At 37.4% G+C, this 20,697-nt stretch overlaps 1 protein-coding gene across 3 annotated transcripts in view; it reads left to right on the forward strand.

Moving 5' to 3' along the window:
* Positions 1–20,697, forward strand: part of LOC118824274 (A-kinase anchor protein 2) — a 146,228-nt gene that overhangs the window by 69,240 nt on the left and 56,291 nt on the right. For all 3 annotated transcript variants that reach the window (XM_036594298.1, XM_036594295.1, XM_036594296.1), the window contains 5 exons: positions 688–802; positions 1,106–1,127; positions 4,053–4,154; positions 5,284–5,997; positions 16,606–16,691. In XM_036594298.1, coding sequence (XP_036450191.1) covers positions 688–802; positions 1,106–1,127; positions 4,053–4,154; positions 5,284–5,997; positions 16,606–16,691 — 1,039 coding nt within the window. The remainder of the gene's footprint in view (positions 1–687; positions 803–1,105; positions 1,128–4,052; positions 4,155–5,283; positions 5,998–16,605; positions 16,692–20,697) is intronic.

A 20,697-nucleotide genomic window follows, 5' to 3' on the forward strand; every position in this document is an offset into this window, starting at 1 on the left:
AGCAGAGTATTAGACAAAATTCCACTTATCATCACTTATTTTGTACTCACAGTACAATTTACTTATTTTTCTTCCTATCTATCTGTAGTTTTTCTTTGTAAGTTAGTTTAGTAAATAATTTTAATCTAGCAAAGTGTCAGCAACAACATTTTCTACAAAATCATTTTCTATAAGGCCTAGTCATTTTTTTAATGTTTGTAATATTTAAATAATATAAGTTTTTTTCTAAAATAAAAGTCTCTGTGCATTAAAAAGTTAGTTAGAGCTTGTATGCAAGACAATAATCTGGGTGGTCCGAGGCTGGACCAGCAGTGGCAAACATTTAGTGAGGTGCTGACCTTATCAAGCAGGTGGACTGATATTTGTTTGCTATCTGGGATAAAGCAACCTTTGTGTTTTGGTAAGAACACAATTATAAGTTATCTTTTTTCCAGAATATATGACAGATGATACAATATAAGCTGCTTTAGTAAGATGCTTCACACAGATTAATGTAGGGTTATCCCCTGATAGTCCACCAGTTGACTAATCAGTTGTCACCAGACTAATTGCATTTATTTTTGCCACTGAGTTGTTGTTAAAATTGTCAGTTTTTCAAATGGAAATTTGAACAAAGTTGGTGAAGTTAGGGTCTTAGGCAGTGGTTTTATATCTATAAATGATGGAATGTTTTTATATCCTCCGCAGATTGGAGTCAGAGATCATACAGCTGGAGAACGAAGAATTGCAAATTTCCGCCAAAGAGCAAGTGCTCAGAGAGAGACTGCGGGAAACAGAGCGCTCTATCGAAGACCTACAGAAAGTAAGATGTTCTGACTGGCCCTCATTACAATGAGAGCACACACAGATACACACACATGCAGTGTTCTAACTGTAGCGTGCTGGTGGGTGTGAGGAACACAGATACAGCATCATGTGAAACCAAAAGGTCACAGGGGAGAAAAATGTGGAGAGCTTTATTTAGTCTGAGCCAGAACAGAAGCACTTTTCCATTTTCATCCACGCCATAATCCAAGTTCCAAACCACAAAGTTTGCTTTGTATGAGCATGCCTTTCATCTGATTTCAGACCAGAAAAACACTGTCTTTCTTTTTTCTGTTTGCAGAGTCTGCAGAACCAAGATGGAGGTACGGGCACAATGTTCCAGCTTATTCTTTCAGCTAAGCATGAAAATGGAATTATTTTATGTTTTGAAGCGATAGTTTGGGTAAAAAATGTTAATTTTACCCGTAGCTCAAGTGTAGTCAAACAGCCAAGACATGTTTGGTGTCTAAAGTTTACTTCATCAGTTCTGAACTACAGCTACAAAGCTGTAGCTAACGAGTAATGGAAGCTTACTTACTAGTCACACTGACATTTGATGTTGAACCAAAAAATGCAAACAAAATTCATATAGAAACTGACTGGGCAGATTTTATGAAAAACATTTGGCAACAATAACTGGGATCACATCCAAAAAACTTTCTGAATCATGCTGTACTTTGGCTTAACTGCGCTTGTGAGTTTTATGTATGTCTGTGTAGCAAGACATACCAGTTAAAAAATGTCCCATATTATGACACAGCATCTCATAATTTCTACTTAGTGTCTTATAATTATGAAATACTGTCTCATAATTGGCATAGCATCTGATAATTTAAACTTACCAAACCTATGGAGATCATGTTCCATATTAATGACTTAATATCTCATAAATATGACTTGCTATCTTATAATAATGAGATCTCATGAATGAATTACTTACTATATCACAGTTATGAGATGGCAAATCATAATTATGATATTGTAAGTAATAATTTAAATTTTAAATCTCATTACTATGACTTAGTATCTCATAATAATGACATAGTATCTCATAATCATTACTTAGTATCACATAATAGTGACAGCATTTCATAATTACAAGAAAGCATTCACATTATTATGAAATAATAAGTCATTATTATGAGATCCTAAGTCATAATAATGAGAAGCTTTGTCATTATCAAGAGACATTAAGTCATTAATATGAGATGTTAAGTGATAATTAAGACACAGAATCTAATTATTGTGACATTATTGTGATAATATATGGGCTTTTTTTAGGCTTCAATGGTTAATATATATAATTGACGTGTGTACATGAAGTGATGTGTGTACATGAAGTATCTTACAAGGCTTTGAAAGTGCCTCAGCCTCATTTTAAAACCAAAACTATCAGTAGACAGTAGTTTATTTTGTGTCTTGTCTGTTTAAATGTCTATGGTTCATTTCCTGTTCATATTTTAACTGCACCAGAGTTCATTTGAAAGCGCACTGAGACTGACCTCCTCAACCTATAATCAGGGCTGAAATTTTGGTCCGAACCTGAATACAGTCCGAGAATTTTCTTTCCGAGCCAAACCCAACATACAGCATCACATTTTGAGTTTAAACCAGACCTGAACTGGCACATCCAACACCCAAAAAGCCATAAAAAAGACAGGACAGTGGCAGTTACTGTGTAATGACGAAAAAAGCCATCATTAGAGTGCAGATAAATAAATTATAAAACAATATAAATAATATGCTACAATAAAATAATCACCTGTCCAAAAATGTTTAAATTCTGCTTTAACAAATCTATTCATCAAATGATGCTTTTGAACAAACAAGAAATGTTTTTGTAGTCTGGATAAACTTTCCATGATGCACTGTTCTTTTAATTATAAAACTCTATTTCTGCACATAGAAACATATTTTTCTGTTGGAGCAAAATCTGGTATCTCCAAAATGTTAACTTCACACGAAAAGAAAAAAAAAACTATTAACTTTCGTTATTAACATTAATGGGACCAGATTTTTTTTAGACTAGTCATTTTAGACAATTTCTGCTGGTCTGTTCATCATAAAGTTTTAACACAATGTAAAGGGTAGTTTGATTTTGAAAAATTGTCAAAAAAAAGTTAGAAAAGACAAAGAAATGGAGATATAAGGGTTTTGTTTTCCTGTTTTGGTCCCTTTATTCTTTCAAGCATGGCCTTGGTGATTCCAGTGTGCCAGATTAAAAAACCATTTTAAAAAGTGAAATTCGTGAGGAATGTGGGGAGTGCAAGACAAAATGTGTTAAAAATGGAAGGCGAGCTGTAAAAACCCAAAAGGGAAATTTGAACCTGATCTGAACCCGACACATATTTGAGAAATGATGCCCAAACCCAACATGAGTTGTCGGGTCCCGTTGGGCTCAGACAAATATTTTAAGTGATATACTTGATCTGCTTATTTGATGCCTGAATAGACTCACAGTATGATTTATTATAATTAAAAATGAACAAAAGTAAATCGCATAGCTTAAAACAGCAGTAGCAGTCATCTTGAAGTCTGTACGTCTGTACTTTTGTTCTTTTATAGTTAACATTATGTCATACAGTCTCAGACACAACAAGCAAATCTATTTGAGTTACTTAATGATCAGATGTAGTTTGAGGCAAATGTGATGATTTAGGTGTGCAGCTTGTTCAGTGCTAACTTTTCAAAATTTTGTAAATATATTTTTTTGCCACATAATTACATTATTCATTACCTATATTACTAGAAATACCATCCAAAACAGAATCAAGCTCTATGCACACTTCAGTCCAAGTCCAAGAGCCTTGCTAATGACACTTGCTGCTGTTGAAGGATCTACTAGTGTGATGCTACAGCACACGTGCTAAATGCCCCTATACCCCACCTTTTGTGAGGCACTGGGGTCCCTCTCGCACACATTAGCCCCTTGGCCCATTTCCCTCTTGCCTCAGCTAGACTATTGAACGGCACACACAGAGGCAATGACTCTGCATTTTGTTTACAATGATCCACCTATTCACGGGGAATCCCTCCAACCCAGCGCCGCCATTGTTTCACCCTAATACTCTCATTCTGCTTTTGCTGTCTAAGCAATGAGCTGCTTCAGAGACAGAAAAAGAGAGAGAGAGATACTCAGTATAGCAGAGGGGGTGGGGAGGGGAGGGGCAGATCAGTGAGTTTGGGGGGAGTGGTGGGGGGTGCACAGGGATCCAGTTTTACGTCCTCTTTTCCTCTCTGCCCAACAGATGCAGTGAATTACATCTGTTCCCACATCCCTGACCTCCCAGAGCTGAACTCCCAAACTCCGGCCACAGCTTCGGGGGACCGCCAACTCCCAAGGAAACCTGGTAGGTGCTTGTTGAGGGGGTGGGAGGGGCGAGGGTGGTGCCAGGTTTGGGCCCAGGCCAGCGCTTGGCATGGTAATGAGGATTACAGATGGAGGCGCAGCGAGTCAGCACGACACCTGGGAGAGCTAAAGAGAAGCATGCTCATTCAGAAGTGCTGAAATCAAAACTTCAGGCTGGATTAAAGACTTGGGAAAACATGTAACATACAGTTGGTAGTGGCCTTCAGACAAGTTAGAAAAAAGTTACTAGTACATCTATGAAGTGCTCTTTACTGGGGATTTTGTAAAGCTGCTTAAGAGACCTGTGTTCTTGCTTTTAAGGTTTTTTTATATTTTCGCTTTACTTTGGATTGACAACAAAGCTTAACATTTTAGATTACAAGAATATGAATTAGTAATGATTTAGAAAAGAGTTTCTTTGAGACAGTTATTATCAGGGAGACCATATTTTAAGGGCAAATTGACTGATTGATTTGCCTTAAATTTCAGGTCCAATTGTTTTATCTTTGTTTTCACATCTTTTTGTGCTTTTTTTTAAAATGTTAGTTTGAGTTCTTAATCAGATAAACACATACAGAGGTTCCTTTATTTTAACGGATATATGAAGAATGGGTCTGTCTGCATACCTTTACATCCTGTTTTACATTCCTTGCATTTAATTGTTCCCAGTAATGCTTATGTTTATGTCATTGGTCAGTGTGTTAACTGCTTAAACTCTAAGTGTCTGCTGTCCTCATTCTCATAAATAGATAACATTGTCAAATAATTCAGAACTGCTAGGATTAAAAATGAAATACGAAGCCTAAGTTCAGAGTTCAGCATTCCTGCATTTCAGTAAGATAAATAATGGTGCAGGAACTGAATGTAGTTAGGTGTGGTCAGCAGCCCTTAGCTTACAGCTGTTATTGCTATGTCTATCTGTGCAAAATGGCAGGCAAAATAGTAGTAAAGACGGTAAGTCTGTTTTATCTAAGTGATTCCTCCATATTTCTATTGTAAAAATATATTATGTAGTGCATGAAAATATTTTTAATTTTTTTGAATTAACAGCTTGCCACACTGCATGCATAACAAATCTCACTAAGTGGACATTAACCCACACCCCTCTGCACTCTCCCCCTTGTCTGAAGCATTATACGCCATGGAAATCAGCGTTGAAAAGGACCTGAAGACGGGTGGCACCAAAATCCTGTCCGCCTCCCCGGTCAGCCCTGAGGATGCTCACCAGCGGGGCGTCAAGGTCTACGACGATGGCCGTAAGGTGATCTATGAGGTGCGCTCTGGGGCTTCCACCACACTGGAGAACGGCGTTCACCCCTGGAGCTCAGATGAGGTGGAGGAACTGATGGGGTGCGTGGGTCAGAGCCACCAGAGGGCCGACGGCACCCATGTCCTCATCACACCGGCTGGTCCAGAGGCCAAAGACAGCCAGCAAAGCTATGGGGAGCAGACCATGCACAAGGAGGCCAAGCAGGAGATGGTCCGTGGACAGCAGAGCAAGCCACAGGCTACTGGACAGGTCCGGCAAAGCTACGAGGGTGAGGTGATGGAGCCACCCGAGGCCACGGCCGAGAAACCGGTCACCATGATCTTCATGGGCTACCACAACGTGGATGACGAGGAGGAGAGCAAGAAGCTGCTGGGCTTCGATGGCACCATCAAGGCTGAGATTGTGCTCATTGACGAGGATGACGAGAAGTCCCTGCGGGAAAAAACCGTCACCGACGTGTCCACAATCGACGGCAATGCCGCCGACCTGGTCTCGGGGCGGCCACCCTCCGAAGCCACTGAACTGTCCTCCGAGGGCAAGGACGAAAGCTCAGCCAAGGAGCCGCCGCCCGCAGGTACCGAAAAGAAAAAACGCTGCCAGTGCTGTACTGTCATGTGACCTCCTTTTCTCCTCCGACTTCTCTTTCCTTGGAGCACATTCACCAAGGCTCTGCCTCCCTTTCCAACAAAAAACAGCCTCGCCTTGTTACTAACAGCATCTCCACCACCTCTGTGACGTGAGAAAGCACATTCTCTCTTCTCTGTCTTCTCTGACCTATTTTCCACAGAATGGCTTGCTCTCTTGCTGTCAGGTTCTCAGGACCCAGAGCAGAACGTGATTTGAGGAAAGGGTGGGATGGTCTCTAGAATAGCATATGTCAAACAATGTTTTGGGGGAAAACATGAAGCATACAAAACGATGGTAACCCATAATATCCACCAAGGAACATAGTGAACAACGAAAGAAAGAAAGAACTGACCCAGGTAATTGTACAGGATAACCATGAAAAAAACAGAAAAGACAGTCTTAAACCTGGGCACCCCAAAATATAACATTTGATACTTTCGTAGAGCTTTATAAAATGGTGTAGCATAGTTTTACTTAGATTACTCTTTGTGGAAACACATCTGATCCATATATGGTATTTCATATCTGAAAACAATTGGCATTATACCTGTTTGCCAGTTCTCATGATGTTCAGTGGCCTTACTGAAGCATTCAAACTTCACAACAACCATTGTACGCTTGGCGTGTCTTTCATTCTCCTCTGTTTACACTGGCAGGTTAGACTGTCTGAATGAGGATGGCAGCACAGCTGTCATGACTTGGACAGATCATGCAGAAAGATGGCTGCCTATTTGTGCCTCTGTATTGCCATGGTTTGTTAGGACAGGCTTTATTTATGTCATTGTTTTTTTTTTGTTTGTTTGTTTGTTTTTGTTTTTTTGTTCTTAAAGGACAAAAAAGAAAAAAGGTCACTGAACATTTAGACTGATCAGTACAAGGGGAGTCTCAAAGCTGATCTGCCATTAGGCCACTTGATCTTCTAATTTTCAGATAAAACTCATTAGATTTATTGGTGTAAATTCACTTGAACCCTTTTACATAACACGGACTATTCCATAAACACCTCAGGGCAGATGTTATATCTGCCATGAAAGATTATGTCCAGTAATACAATAGCATCATAACAGATGTCATAATATTATTGTCATAATGGCTAATAAGATTACATAGCATAATTTAGCAGGTGACAAGCAAATATGATATGATTTATTCCATGACAATAAACCATAATGGTAACATAACACTTTTATATAGACCAAATCAGGATGTTGTAAACATAAATGCTGGCTGTACTTCCGGGTGGATAATTTGCATCCAGTTAGCTCGAAAGTAAATACAAACAGAACAGATAAATCAAGTTTTCCAGGTAAAAGGAGGTAGTATCAATCCCAATGAGGGATCCTCTGTCTTCAGTAGCTTACCAACAAACAAGGTAGCTGGCTAAATTAGCCACTTTAGAGTATCATTAAATGACCAGAAGGCCATTAAATTGTTAATCGTGGTTATTCTAAACAGTTCCAGCTGTTTTTCAAGAGGGTTGCAAACAAACTAGCACTAGAACCATAAGTTCAGTTAGTTCATGTTATTATTTTTGAATGTGCAATCGGAAAAACGGCCTTATAAAGTGAATCTTTAAACCCTGCAGTGAAATGTGTGGCTGGTGCAGGTTCATATTTATATGATTAGAAATTAACCACACAAAGGTGTGACAAAGGTTATTGACCTGGAAGGACTAGTTTAAAAAAGGTTTCTCGGTTAAAAAAACTTTAGTACAAAATACTTTTGTACCAGTGCAGCGCTACCTATGTTATCCACCCAGAAGTAAATTCTGTGCAACTCCTGACAGCATATGACATCTGCCATGACATGTTTATAGCATGGTTATGTCAATGTTATGTAGCAAGGCTCAAGTAAAGTGTTACAGATTTCTCAGTAAAAAAAATCTTCAGGAAAAATGACTGTAAATCTTTGGATTTGAGCTGAAGTGCTAGGTACTGCCATTTCCTCAAATACATTGAGATAACCAAAAGCCATGGTGTAGCATATTCCTAGTTTACATACAAAAGTTGGTGCTGAGTATTATGGGACCTTTTTGGCACTTTAATAGGAGATGCCATAAGCAACTAGGATGTGTTGCACATTTACAAATACTTGAGATTATACAGTACATCAGCATCACCAGTCCACTTTAATCTCAAAGAATGTTCCCAAGCTCTCACCAGCAAACTAATCTAACCATCTCTAAGGCATACTTAAAAAACAACAGCCTACAATCTTCTTGACAGAAATACAGGGCATCATTAAAAACAAACAAAGAAACAGGGTTCTTAAGTGACAGTGTCTAGCACTTTTCCAATATTCCTCAATATTTGAGAGTTGTACTGTATTTCAGTCCAGCAAATTGACTCAAAACATCACAAAACACTGATAAGTTCGCATTTCTGTGGAGTGAATCACAAATATGTGACTTTGGTTGTGAACACAATATGCCTAAATAAACAGTGTAGATACATTTTGCTCTTAACGAGTGCCAATATGTATTTCTATTGAGGTTGAAATCCAGAAGTGATTTTAATACAGTATATATATATATATATATATATATATATATATATATATATATATATACATTGTTTGTATTTATAATGCACACCTGAATGCCATATAGATTTCGTGGTGTGGACTCTTAGGGACACATCTTATTTATTTCTAATTTATTCACTAATATTGACTGCTTTGTCATGTCTGTCATCACTCAATGTCTCTGTCTCTCCTCTGTCTTCGGAAAACACAAACACTTAGTGCCATATTGCTTCAGAATCGCACAATATGATGATGCTCAGTTGAGAAATATTATTGAGCATTAATTTCAACTGTTCTGTAGAAACTGAAATAATCTACGTGAACCGGATTTCTAATTTTGTTTTTAAGAACGCTGTAAACAGTGTGGGGTAGGGGTGAGTTTTAGGGGACATACTAGGTGCATTATAAAATTAGTTGAGCACAAACTTGACTGCAACAGCTCTTGCATGGAGAAAAAGGCCCCACAGAAGTCCATTGGAATATGCAATGCAATATCTCAACAAATCCAAAACTCTATCATAGCATTACCCTATCCTGGATACGTGCAGGATTTTATATTTCACACTAATTTTATTATGCAAAGAGGAAGGAACCATGAAAAGTTGTACATCCAAATTATTATTATCGTTATTACTCAATTGTGGTTAAACCAAATTATGCAGCTACTAATACAATCTATGTAAATACAAATGTGTGGAAAGTTATTATAATCTCTGATATTATATATATATATATATAATTATGTTTTTCACAGTCTTTATCCATCTTTGAGGAGAGACACTGCCAAATCTAACAACTATTAGCCAGTCGTTCAAGTCATAGCTTAGCAAATTTTCAAACGCTAACACTTCTGTGTGAAATTCTCAATGTTGCAGCTACAAGTAGTGCCATGTAGATAGATTCTGCTGTGAAAATTCAGTGATATTGAAAACATTGTCCCTGTTTCAGAAGTTTCAGCTTCGCAAAGGAAACATTTTAAAAAAAAGGTATAGCTTCAATAAACCTATTTACTATGGCCATAAGTGGAAAGTAACTTGTACACTGAAAAAAATATATATTGGCAAGTAAAAGCATCTTAAATGCAGGCAAAATATCTAATATCTCTCATTCATCTGGCTTTCCTGGATGTGGATTGGGCCTAGTCTTACACTAAATTGAAGTGCTAGTGGAGAACCACCACTTGAAATAATATTTAGTCTAAGCTAGGCTGAGTCAGGACCTGGGAAACTAACTCACTTTTGTAAAAATCTTATATATTATTATTCAATCATTTTGTACTGCACTGGTGATTGATTTTGCTTGTTTTCACAAATAGTGCTATAAGTTAAATTACCTTCCAGTGCAGTAAGACAATGTAGTAATACAGTTTATATCTCATGCTAATTAGCTACAATGATATCAATCATGATGCATCTGCCACGATAATTAATGGTAATAGCAACATAACACTGCTATATTACTTGAGATAATCTATCATGTTTATGGCATGGTTATAATTTCCCTTCAGTAAATTACTTAAAGAGCTAGTTAGACCCTGATAAACCCTAAGCCAGACTAAATAGAAATTTAACACTAAGAGTCTCACACTAGGCCTAAACCCAGTTTGGCCAAAATTAAGTAAAATATTAAGGTAAAAGAGGAACAGGTTTAAAACTCATAATATGTTTGAAAGTTTCAGACGACCAGTACTTATTAATCCTGTTCTTCGACTACATTGCAGTGCTAATGGTGAATCATCTGTGGAAATTTTTTTTAGTTTCGGCTTAGGCTTAATCTGCGTCTGCTAATCTGGCCTATAATAAGAAATACTAGGCATATTGCTTACATTTAAGATGCATTTACTTGCCAATGTATCATTTTTGCAGTGCTCTCTAGCTTTAAGATCATCTCAGCTGTTGGAGGGAGCATCCAAACAATACCCTCTCTCCCATCTCACAATGATCTAAGCACTCTAGTAGAAACTTCTTCTAGAGCTCATTATAACTATCCGGGTATAGTTATTTAAAGAGCACTTTCAGAAGCCCCCCCCAACATACCCTTAGTGAGACGCTGGCGATTGTTGTCTAGCACCCAGCTTCTCAGCATCGTACTGCCAAATCGAACCCATGTGGCCGTGGAACCTCAGCATTTGTGGTGTGGCTCCTGTCTGAGCTCAATGGGACATATCCAACTTGCCATGAGATACCGCTGTGCTTTTTAATTGAGAATTCTGCTGTATTTTTGTAAACCTGAAGTGTATTTATTTTTTAACTGTTCCATTTCTCCTTTTCTTTTTTAAAAAGATGACTACTATAATCGCTCTGTGTACCTATCTATCTCTATATTTCTCTCCACCACACCCTTTCTTCAGTACGGACTTCCGGCTGCCATGCTGTAACAGTGGCTTTATTTCCCCTTTGTATGGTAAACATAGTCCAATAAACAGCATTTTTTTCACTGTGCCTACCCGTCCTGAGTCTGTGCTATGGTTCTTTCTCTAACTCACTCCTCCATCAGATCATTACTGTACTAGCACTCTTTCTTCATTCTGGGTCAGTAAGCGTCCTTCTCACCCTGTGCAGCAACACTAACTCCACCCAGGCCTCCTCTGCTCTCTCCTCTGCCTGACTTTAGCACATCACCCCAGACTGCATGCCCAATGCCAAACTATGCTCACCCACTCAGGCTTTCTGTACTGACTTCCTACAGGCTGACAACAGTTGTGGTCATCTATATCTGCTCAAGGTTAGAAGAAGATTATTAAGCGTTACGGTTAGTGCCATGGTCTTGGTCTCTAACAGACTAATTTTTATGAAATCCATGGGCTGCTATAGGCAAGTCCTTTTATCAAATGATATTGGCAGACCGTTGATGAGGTTTGTTGTACCCTGGTACAAATTTCAAAAACCTATAAAGCTAATTCATTTCTAATACATCCATTCCAGATGTACAGATGTATTTCTAATACATCTGTACATCCGGAATTTAAGCCATGCTCAACAACTATATTTAGTATGATATGGAAAAATGACACAGAACATCTGATTAACCTAAAGTGATAAAATTTTATAGTTGTATTTTAGGTAGACATCTAAAAGTGCCCATTTGTTAGTAGAAACTTTTTGGCTTACATATAATATAAGTTTAATATTATTTTCTTTGAGTAAAAATCTGTTCCACATGACCAAAAGACTAAAAGTTAGACAGGGATTAAGCCTAGTCTTGGATTACAGCATTCTAAATGGAGTTTCTCCATTAAAAGGAAAAATGTAGTCCAGGACTAGTCTTAATATAGTCTAGGACTAGGATTAAAGGGAAAAATGTGCTCTTTGGAAATGTGGTTTGATCAATTGAAAATCAAATTTGTGCACAGATATGATCGAGAAACATGGACCAAATTAAAAAAAATCAGATTTGGGCATTAAAAAATTAACATTCAAAATTCAGTATTCTTTATTTCCGCACATCAATGTAATTGCATTTGGACTGAGCACAGTCAAAATACAATACTGTGTGTGTGATGATATTATATGACACAAACAATAAATAAGGTAAACAATGAAGTGCCATACAACCAAAACGTGCTAAATAGGAAGATACCAATGCTAACTGAAGAAATGTAACATAATAACAGCTAATTTACTATTGTCTGGGTGGGTAATATTGCAGTATATAATATTGCACTTTAAAAGTGAAAGAATCAGCAGTATACAGCAAACACAAAAGCCACTGGAATCACCTGTGGCATCACTATGAATTATTCCTGTTATTTTAGTCAATAATATCTTATACATTGTAGACTTACAGTGACTTACACTAGACACCAGAAGACACTAAAGGTCATCAATAAGTCATTAAATAATGAATAATATACTGTAATTGCCATAGTAGTTATGATAACTTTTTTGCCTGAACTTTAATTGGCTTTTCAAATATGAGACACTGTGTATGTTAATTTTATTATAACTTTATTTTCAATGATATACAGCTTTCTCAGTCATTAAGAAACCATCTACACCCCTGTTCATCATTTTGAACACATCTAACATTTCATATTCAACATATTCACATATATATATATATGTATAGTTGATGTCAAAACAAAACCTTGTATCTCGATTTTTGTCGTTTTTTCTGTTTTTGACATAATTTTTTGACATATCTGTTGCCCTTTACATTGACATCATATTTTACATCATATTGACTATTTTAAAACCTTTACACAAGTGAAGGTCTTTTAAACAAAATTTCAAGCACAATTCTTGCTATATTAGCAATTAAGACACAAAAAGGATGCAGTAAACCACATATAAATTTTAACACACTGACCCAAACATATTTAACATGACTAATTTGAAGTTGAATTTGTGACTGACCAAACACAACACTGCAATTCCTTCTCTTTGATTTGCAAAAAGATATTAATATAACATACTTCCCTTCCACAAACAGGGGGGGCATATTTGCATTTCTCTGTTCTTTCACCCGTACTGCCTGTACTGCTGCTTGTAAATTTAGATGAACCCCTTAAAAATCCATGACCTGGCAAACTTTTATTAGATGCCTCGATAACTAAAGAATAACTCAGTGAGTTTGCATTGTTATACATGTAGTTACATAATAATAAGTCTTCAAATGTAACAAGTAAGGATGTTTTTTTGAGATCTTAGTGTACAATCATCATAAATCTCCTAAAAAGCTGCTGTTTTTAATATCTACAAGGTTTCCTCAGGGCACTGATGGCGATATGAGATACACAGTACAGTGTAATCAAATCTGGCCCATTGATCCTGTGTGTAATGAAGTGAGCTAATATTGAGGTGAGGATGTTTAGATTGGACTGGGATTATCTGTTCTGATTACCCAGCTAATACAATAACACTCACCAAGATCAAATGATGTGTTAATGGCAGTATCATACATTCTCTCTTATTGATTCTTATGTCTTACCCACTTACAGTGGTAATTACGTATCAGTAGAGTGTTATTATAAGGGTTGCTATTAAACACAGAGGTCTTGAAGACACTTAAATTGACGAAAGGCATTTTCGTTTAGCATTTACCACTGGAAGCACAACAACTAGCAATAAACAATAAATAAGAAGCCTATGCTCATAAGGGTACTTCATGCTAGCAATTATCAAAGCTTATGAATCCTTTTGTTGAATATAAACACATAAGAATGCTTTTCTTTCTCTTATGAAATAAACAATTTGGACATACTAGGTTTTCTCGTGATGGTGATGCTATGTGGGTTAGAATATAAATAGTCTATTCACAGCGATCTCGCTTTCTGCAGTTGCAGATCAGTTATTATCGACATGTTTGATGGTGCCAGACACTCTTGCTGTGAGCTACAGCAATTACACACACACAGTGTGCGAACGCACTGGAAGGCAGGCTGAGAGAGAGTGCTGACTAAAGCTAATTCAGCCCTATTGAAGGCTGCATATCAGTGTATGCAGAATTGTTAATTGATGTGCACAATCTGTGGTTTAAACCACTGTGAATCATGTGAAACAGAAAAAAACACATTCATTCACTGTATTCAGGTTTCAGGAAGAAAGATTTATTTTCATTTAAAGCTACATTTTACATTTTCTACCTTGAATATATGTCAAAAGTCACAATATAAACGTGTGCATGCTGGCATTCATACATAAATACACATACACTTGTTTTTCATACAATGTAAGGACATGTCCTGTATGTAAATATATAAATACATAAATATTTATATGTAATAATAACAGACACCTTATCTATTATGTATGTAAGTATATTATATGTATGTAAGTACCTTACATCTATATATATGTATAAGGTTGTATATGTATAGATATCACCCATTTATCAGTTCCACTTACCATTTAGTTGCACTTTGTAGCTCTACAATTACAGACTGTAGTCCACCTGTTTCTTTGAATAATTTGCTATTTCATCTTTACCCAGTTCATCAATTGTCAGGACCCCTACAAGACCCTCAGAGCAGGTATTATTTGAGTGGTGGATCATGCACCACTACCCAAACAATACCTGCTCTGTGGTGGTCCTGTAGGGGTCTTGATTCTTGATGTGGGATAATGTGGGATAACAAATTCTGATGTGAAATTCCAAATTTTGCAGAGAAACACACAGACTATAATCTGATAATACATAAATGTAATAAAAATATGCCCCATAATGCACATTTTCTAACCTTAATGTTCACTTCAGTTACCAGAAATAAAGTAAAATATAAAATATTACATTAGGTTAGCCCTGTCTTTCTCTGTTTCCCACAAAGTCAGTACATTTTATCCTGAAAAAATGCATGAGAACTAGCATTTCATATCCACTGCATTCTCCTCACCCCTGGTCAGAGCCTGTGTGTGTGTGGGCTGCTTTAGTATCAGCATAAGAAGCTGTGTGCTGTTGAACTCACCCAGGACTCCTCCTCTCTTCTAAGCCCTTTGCTTATCAACTCACATTTCTCTAAATAGACATTTCCAGCTCTTCACACAAACAGGAGAGTACTTGCAAGGAATATTCTCTGCCACAAACTTGTAATACAATAAAATAGGCAGTTTCTTGCAGTTATAAACATATCCTCGCTGTCATAACAAAACATTCTGACTTTTTTCCAAGCTGCCCTTTATGATATCTGAACATTTACCGATGAATGGACCAATAGGAATGGTCCAAAAGTACCTGGGAAAAAAGTCTTGTTGTGTTAATGTACATAATGTTTTTTTTTCCTTTGCAAGCTTTTGTTACCACAGCGACAATATGTAGTCAAGTTTATTTATAAAGCACATTTAGCCAAAGCGACAAAGAATGAAGAACAACGATGATTAAGTTCATATGAGAATGAAGCTGTAGTGCTTTGTGAATACTATATTGGTAGACTGCCTTATCAAATGTAATACAGAGTGACTGGTGAATAGAGAGCCTGTTCACAGATCCTGAGCTATCATTAATGGATTTCTAACCTATCAGTCATTAGTTTTATAGTAGTTACTGAACAACTCATAGTAGTATGGGAATTATAAGTTAATCTGGCTATAAAGTCTAGCAGAAATATGTATCCAGTAGTGCCCTGAGTGGTCCACTGATTTTTCAAATGTTCTGCATGATTTCGTGGTTAAAATATAAACAAAGACATGTGAAATGCTCCATTCTAGAGAAGCTTACTGAGCCAGAATTGTTCACAGTGGTGGTGATAGGAACCAGATGTCTGAAGAATTTAATGCCTCTAAAAGCTCCATCACAGGAGGTTATTATATGAAATTGTTATGAATACACTGTCTGACACCTGAGACTGTTTTGTGAAAATTCTGAGATAAGATGTTGGTCTAAAGCATTTTTAACAATATATTCATGATGGAGGGGCACATGCAGGGTGTTTTGAGGCATAATATTCTACAAAATTATTTATACAGATTTACGACTACTATACCATCATCAACATTACAATATACAAAAAAATATTTGTATAACAAAAAAATATACAAAATTACATGTAGGTTCACTGTTAGTTTTGTAGAGTGAATAAAATAGCTATATTTATGTTGTTGACACTCCTGGTTCCTATCACAAAGAAATGAATTACAATGAAACATTACACATAAAACCACTCTGAATGACTTTGTTTACATCTCCAGCGAATCATGCAGAAATTTTAAAAGATGAGTGGAATTGCCCTTCAAGTCTAAAAATGTCTTTTCCACTGTATAATGTGTAAAAGTAGATAAAAATGCATTTGGCATTTTAAATGCATCAGTTTTGGGATCATAATTGAGTTTAATAATATTTAATAAATTAGTGCTCAAAATAAGAAGGCTGTTTCACACGAAATATTGCTTTTAAGTTTAAATAGATCTTTATTTATGTCTCCAGTTGGCTTTAAAAACTACTCGTATAAAATCTCAGCCTTATAAAATAAGAGTGTTGTGAAATTTGTGATCTGATGTTGCATTGAATTGTTTGCTAGGATCCTAATGATAATTGACCTGAACGATTTTAACCTGGCTGTATATGATCTGTGTGTGATTGGTGTGGTTTTATGTTGCAGGCAGTGAGAAGGCTCGCTGTGTGTTGCTGACAGCGGAGAATGGCCTGTTCCCTGGAGCTGCAGTCAGACCCTCACACAGCCCACCGGTGAGTCTAATGTTCATGCATCTGCAAACTGCCATCTGTCACTAGCGCATGCAGGTTTACACTCTGCACATTTATGCAAAACGCTCCCCTGCTTTTGTTCTTCTTTTAAGGGAGTGTTTAACATTTGAATAGCTGGTGCATCACAAATTATTACAAACGCTCAGAGTTTATAGGCTTAAACCGGTAGAATTAATGCACTTATCTATAGTTCCAGTTCTAAAACCTGATTCACATTTAAAACTATCTGAATGTACACATATGACCATAATGTGCCAGGTGATTAAAAACATATCAATTTAAATAAAGTAAATACAATATTACTAATATTTAGACACTACGCCTGCTGTACATTAAAACTGGAACTTTATCAACATAGCTGAAAATGTCCTGATTAATATCTATAACCATCCTAATCATTAAGAAATCTTGCTGTTCACGGAATAATCATTGGTTTTTGCATTGCTTGGCAACCAACTTACAATAAGTCTACTCTTGCTTGGTGGCAGAACTGATCAATCCTCGCTCCACCCACAAATACACTCTTTCGTAGTAACTGTGGCAAGATTTGACAAGCTTTACAACACGCTGGCAGAAAGTTAATTCAGGCTAATTCAGCTTGGCTTAAATTTACAATATAATGCTGAGTTTTTTAGTTTGCTACGTTACTAAGCTGGACTATGTGCCTGTAGTTAATCAAGCTAGCCAGGTTGACAACAACAAAGAATCTCTGGGCAGAGCATAGATAAATCTATTCTTCATTGCAATTATAGACCTAGAAGATCTGTTGTTATATACCTAGGCTAAAAGGGAACTGATCCACAAAAATAATCTATCTTTAATCGGGCCCAGTCTCGGTGCTGGGGGGCTGGGGGGTTGGGGGGTTGGGGCATGAATAGACTTAACCTGCCCTGAGAAGATTCCACACTCACCCAGGCCTGTCAGAGAGGTGACAGAAGAGAATACATTGCTTAGAATATATACAAAGATGGTATTCTGTTAATCGTAGCCCTCCAATCACAGCTTAACAACCATTTCTATCCACCACTACCCTAGTTAATCTTTCAGTCCGTTGATATATTTTGAATTTGAAGCTTTATACGTGGTCAAAAGATGTGCCCGAAAGATGTGTAAAAATGAGACCCAATACACTATGTGTGTTTTCTACTCATTTCTAAAGCAAAATCCAAATAGAAAAGCTTGTTGGTGTTAAGAAAAACATTGTGTTGTTGTTATCAGTGTATTATGAATTTGCTGCTTAAAATGCTCTTTGACTAAAATAGCTTTAAAGGTTATGTCAAAGCAAATTTCTATTTCTGCACATCAAGTCATCAAAGGTAAGATATAAATAGTAAATAAATGTAAACTTTTTTGATGCCTGCCGTGGCAGTATGCTTTAGCTTAGGATGCTTAACTGTTTAGGCTTTAAAGTTGCTGGCGGTGTTTGTGCTCAACTCTGTAGTGTATGTTACATCCCAGCTGTTTGATTTTAATTCAGTTATGTGGTCTGCATGGGGGTTAAGTTGTGTTGTCAGAAGGCAGATGCGTGCTTTAGTGAGGTTGGTTGGGTTCATGTGAAGCCTGGATTCTTGTCAATGTGTTCACAGTCTTGTTATCGTATTGCAGCCTTATATTAGGTAGAGTGATGAGTGCACTGCTGTCAGAAATAGGCCACAGCCTGATGTCAAGACATTGCAGGACATAGCATGTTTGGAAAATACAAAATGTTTCTCAAAAAAAATAATAAAAAATGTTCAATAGATAGCCTGTCTGACAAAGTTGTTCTGGTGCTAGAGCTGTTTTTGACACATATACCGTAAAGAATAGCTAATATCAGCAGTAAACAAGATGCTACCATGAACGTACATGAAGGTGAACTGATAACATCTCTTTGGAATGTTGAAATGTTAGTTTTGATTTGGTAAGTGATCTTCTGTTTTGTTTCTTGTTGGTCAGCTGTAGCCACTTTGTGTCTTGCACTTCTTCAAAGATCGCTACAACAAAAACATCTGCCAAATCCATCTAGTGATGGAGCAGGACTTTAATGGTTTGTTTGCATCTGGACAGTGTTCCCTGCGCTTGCTTCCTACACTATTAGACTACAATTATTATAACTTCATTGTGTTCCTCAGATGATTAGTGATATAATCATGCCTTGTCTGTTCAACCGATACATTCTGCTACTGAATAACGCTATTGCATGTGACATGCGACAGCTCGGCTTGTTTTCAGGGTTTGGGCCATTAGTCCTGTATAAGAGTAGGCCAACTGTGAGACATTATGCTATTTTCCCAGTAGCATTACAATTTCAGATTACAAAATGAAGCATTTAAAGTAAACATGAAAAAAATGAGCAGGACTTTCAATGGGATTCAAGCAAAAACAGGCTGAAGGCCACTCTCTATGCTGTACGTATATAATCTTTCATATATACAGCACTGTGCAAAAGTCAGATGGCCAAAGAGTACAAGTTATTCATTTTTCAAGAGATATTTCTAATGAGATTAGATACAAGACTATCCACTTGCTTCAGATTATCTTTAAAAAAATCACCACAGGTGTTTCTGTCCATCCTTCCACTGTGAGAAGACAACTCAGCACAATGGGTCTGAAAGGATGTGTAGCTGTCAAGAAGCGCTTACTGAGAAAAGGAAATAGACATAAAAGAAGGCCTCGACATCACTGAATGTGTTTAGGATTACTCAGATAAAGAGAAGCAGAAAATAAACCCATCGTCTAAGACTGAACTTTAGATCCCTGCAGATTTCTTTGAAAAACTGAAATTGAGTCTCCTGAAAAGAATAGAAGCTGCAACAAAGGTGAAGTATGCACATACTAAATACTGCAAAAGTTGACAGTATATTTAGTTTTTAAGGCTTCTGATTGATTTTTCGCTGGAAATTTGATAAAGAAAGGGTGGATCTCTGGCTTTACACAGTACTATACACGAAAAAAGACTGTCGCTAGGGCAGTACCCCTCAATTTCAGTTTTTCAAAGAAATCTGCGGTGGTACCCTCAAGGGTATATCTCAGTACCTTTAGTCAGGGAACATAATTGGGCCATAATCCATTGAAGTTAGATTTTCTAAGTTGTATTGACTCCACACACCCCGTCTCATCTCCAGGCTTTTTATTTTATTGTTCTGTTTTAATACACACTTCTCACCTGGGAAAAACTTATTTAGAATACACAATCAGACCTTAAAACACTGTTGTACCTTTAAGAGTACATTTGCGCTGTTTGTGCCTTGATGGATGAAAAACGTACCTGCACAGCACCTTTATTTCTAACAGTGTAGGTTGTTTGAGATTTCCCTCACATTTTCAGAGTAAGATTAATCTGATAGACAACAAGGACATCTGCTCATAGCCTTCTTTATCACATCATTTCAGAGGGCACTGTAGTGTAATACGAGAGGGCAATCTGCCCAAGCTGAGCTGTGAATGCTCTGCAATATAGTCAAGAGCCAGAGAGAGAGAGAGAGAGAGAGAGAGAGAGAGAGAGAGAGAGATAGAGAACCCAACACATGGAAGAAGGCATGTAAACAGTTTCTGGAAGCAATAAATCTCCTGTCATGTCGCCAGAGCTCCTTGTGTATTTGTGGATGCCATCACACAAAAACATTCTCCACATGCCTTCAAGTTTCTGAAACTTTTCCCTTTTTTCAGGTGGTCCTGCGCCTCTGGTAGATCAATTGTTCTAGACACCGTGTGCTAGTGTGCGTTTGTCATTGTCCGGCAAAAACAACAGAAAATGCCTCCAGCGTCCACTATTGACTCCCCACCACGCGCGTTTCGGCCGGTTCCTATTTGGTAGTCTGTGGACAAAGGCAGGATGGTGGCGGGAGGGGTGATGTGGAGGGGAAGGGAGGGGGTGCAGGGGATTGTTGCGCAGCTGAATAGAGAACTGTAACCTGAGCGAAACGCCGCGCGCGCTGTCTCTGATCAGTTCCTGACCGCCCTAGAACGCGAGAGAAACCTCCAGGACTGGGCCGCACCGCCCGCTCAT

Source organism: Colossoma macropomum, unplaced genomic scaffold (assembly GCF_904425465.1).
Source record: "Colossoma macropomum unplaced genomic scaffold, Colossoma_macropomum, whole genome shotgun sequence".
Lineage (NCBI taxonomy): Eukaryota > Metazoa > Chordata > Actinopteri > Characiformes > Serrasalmidae > Colossoma > Colossoma macropomum.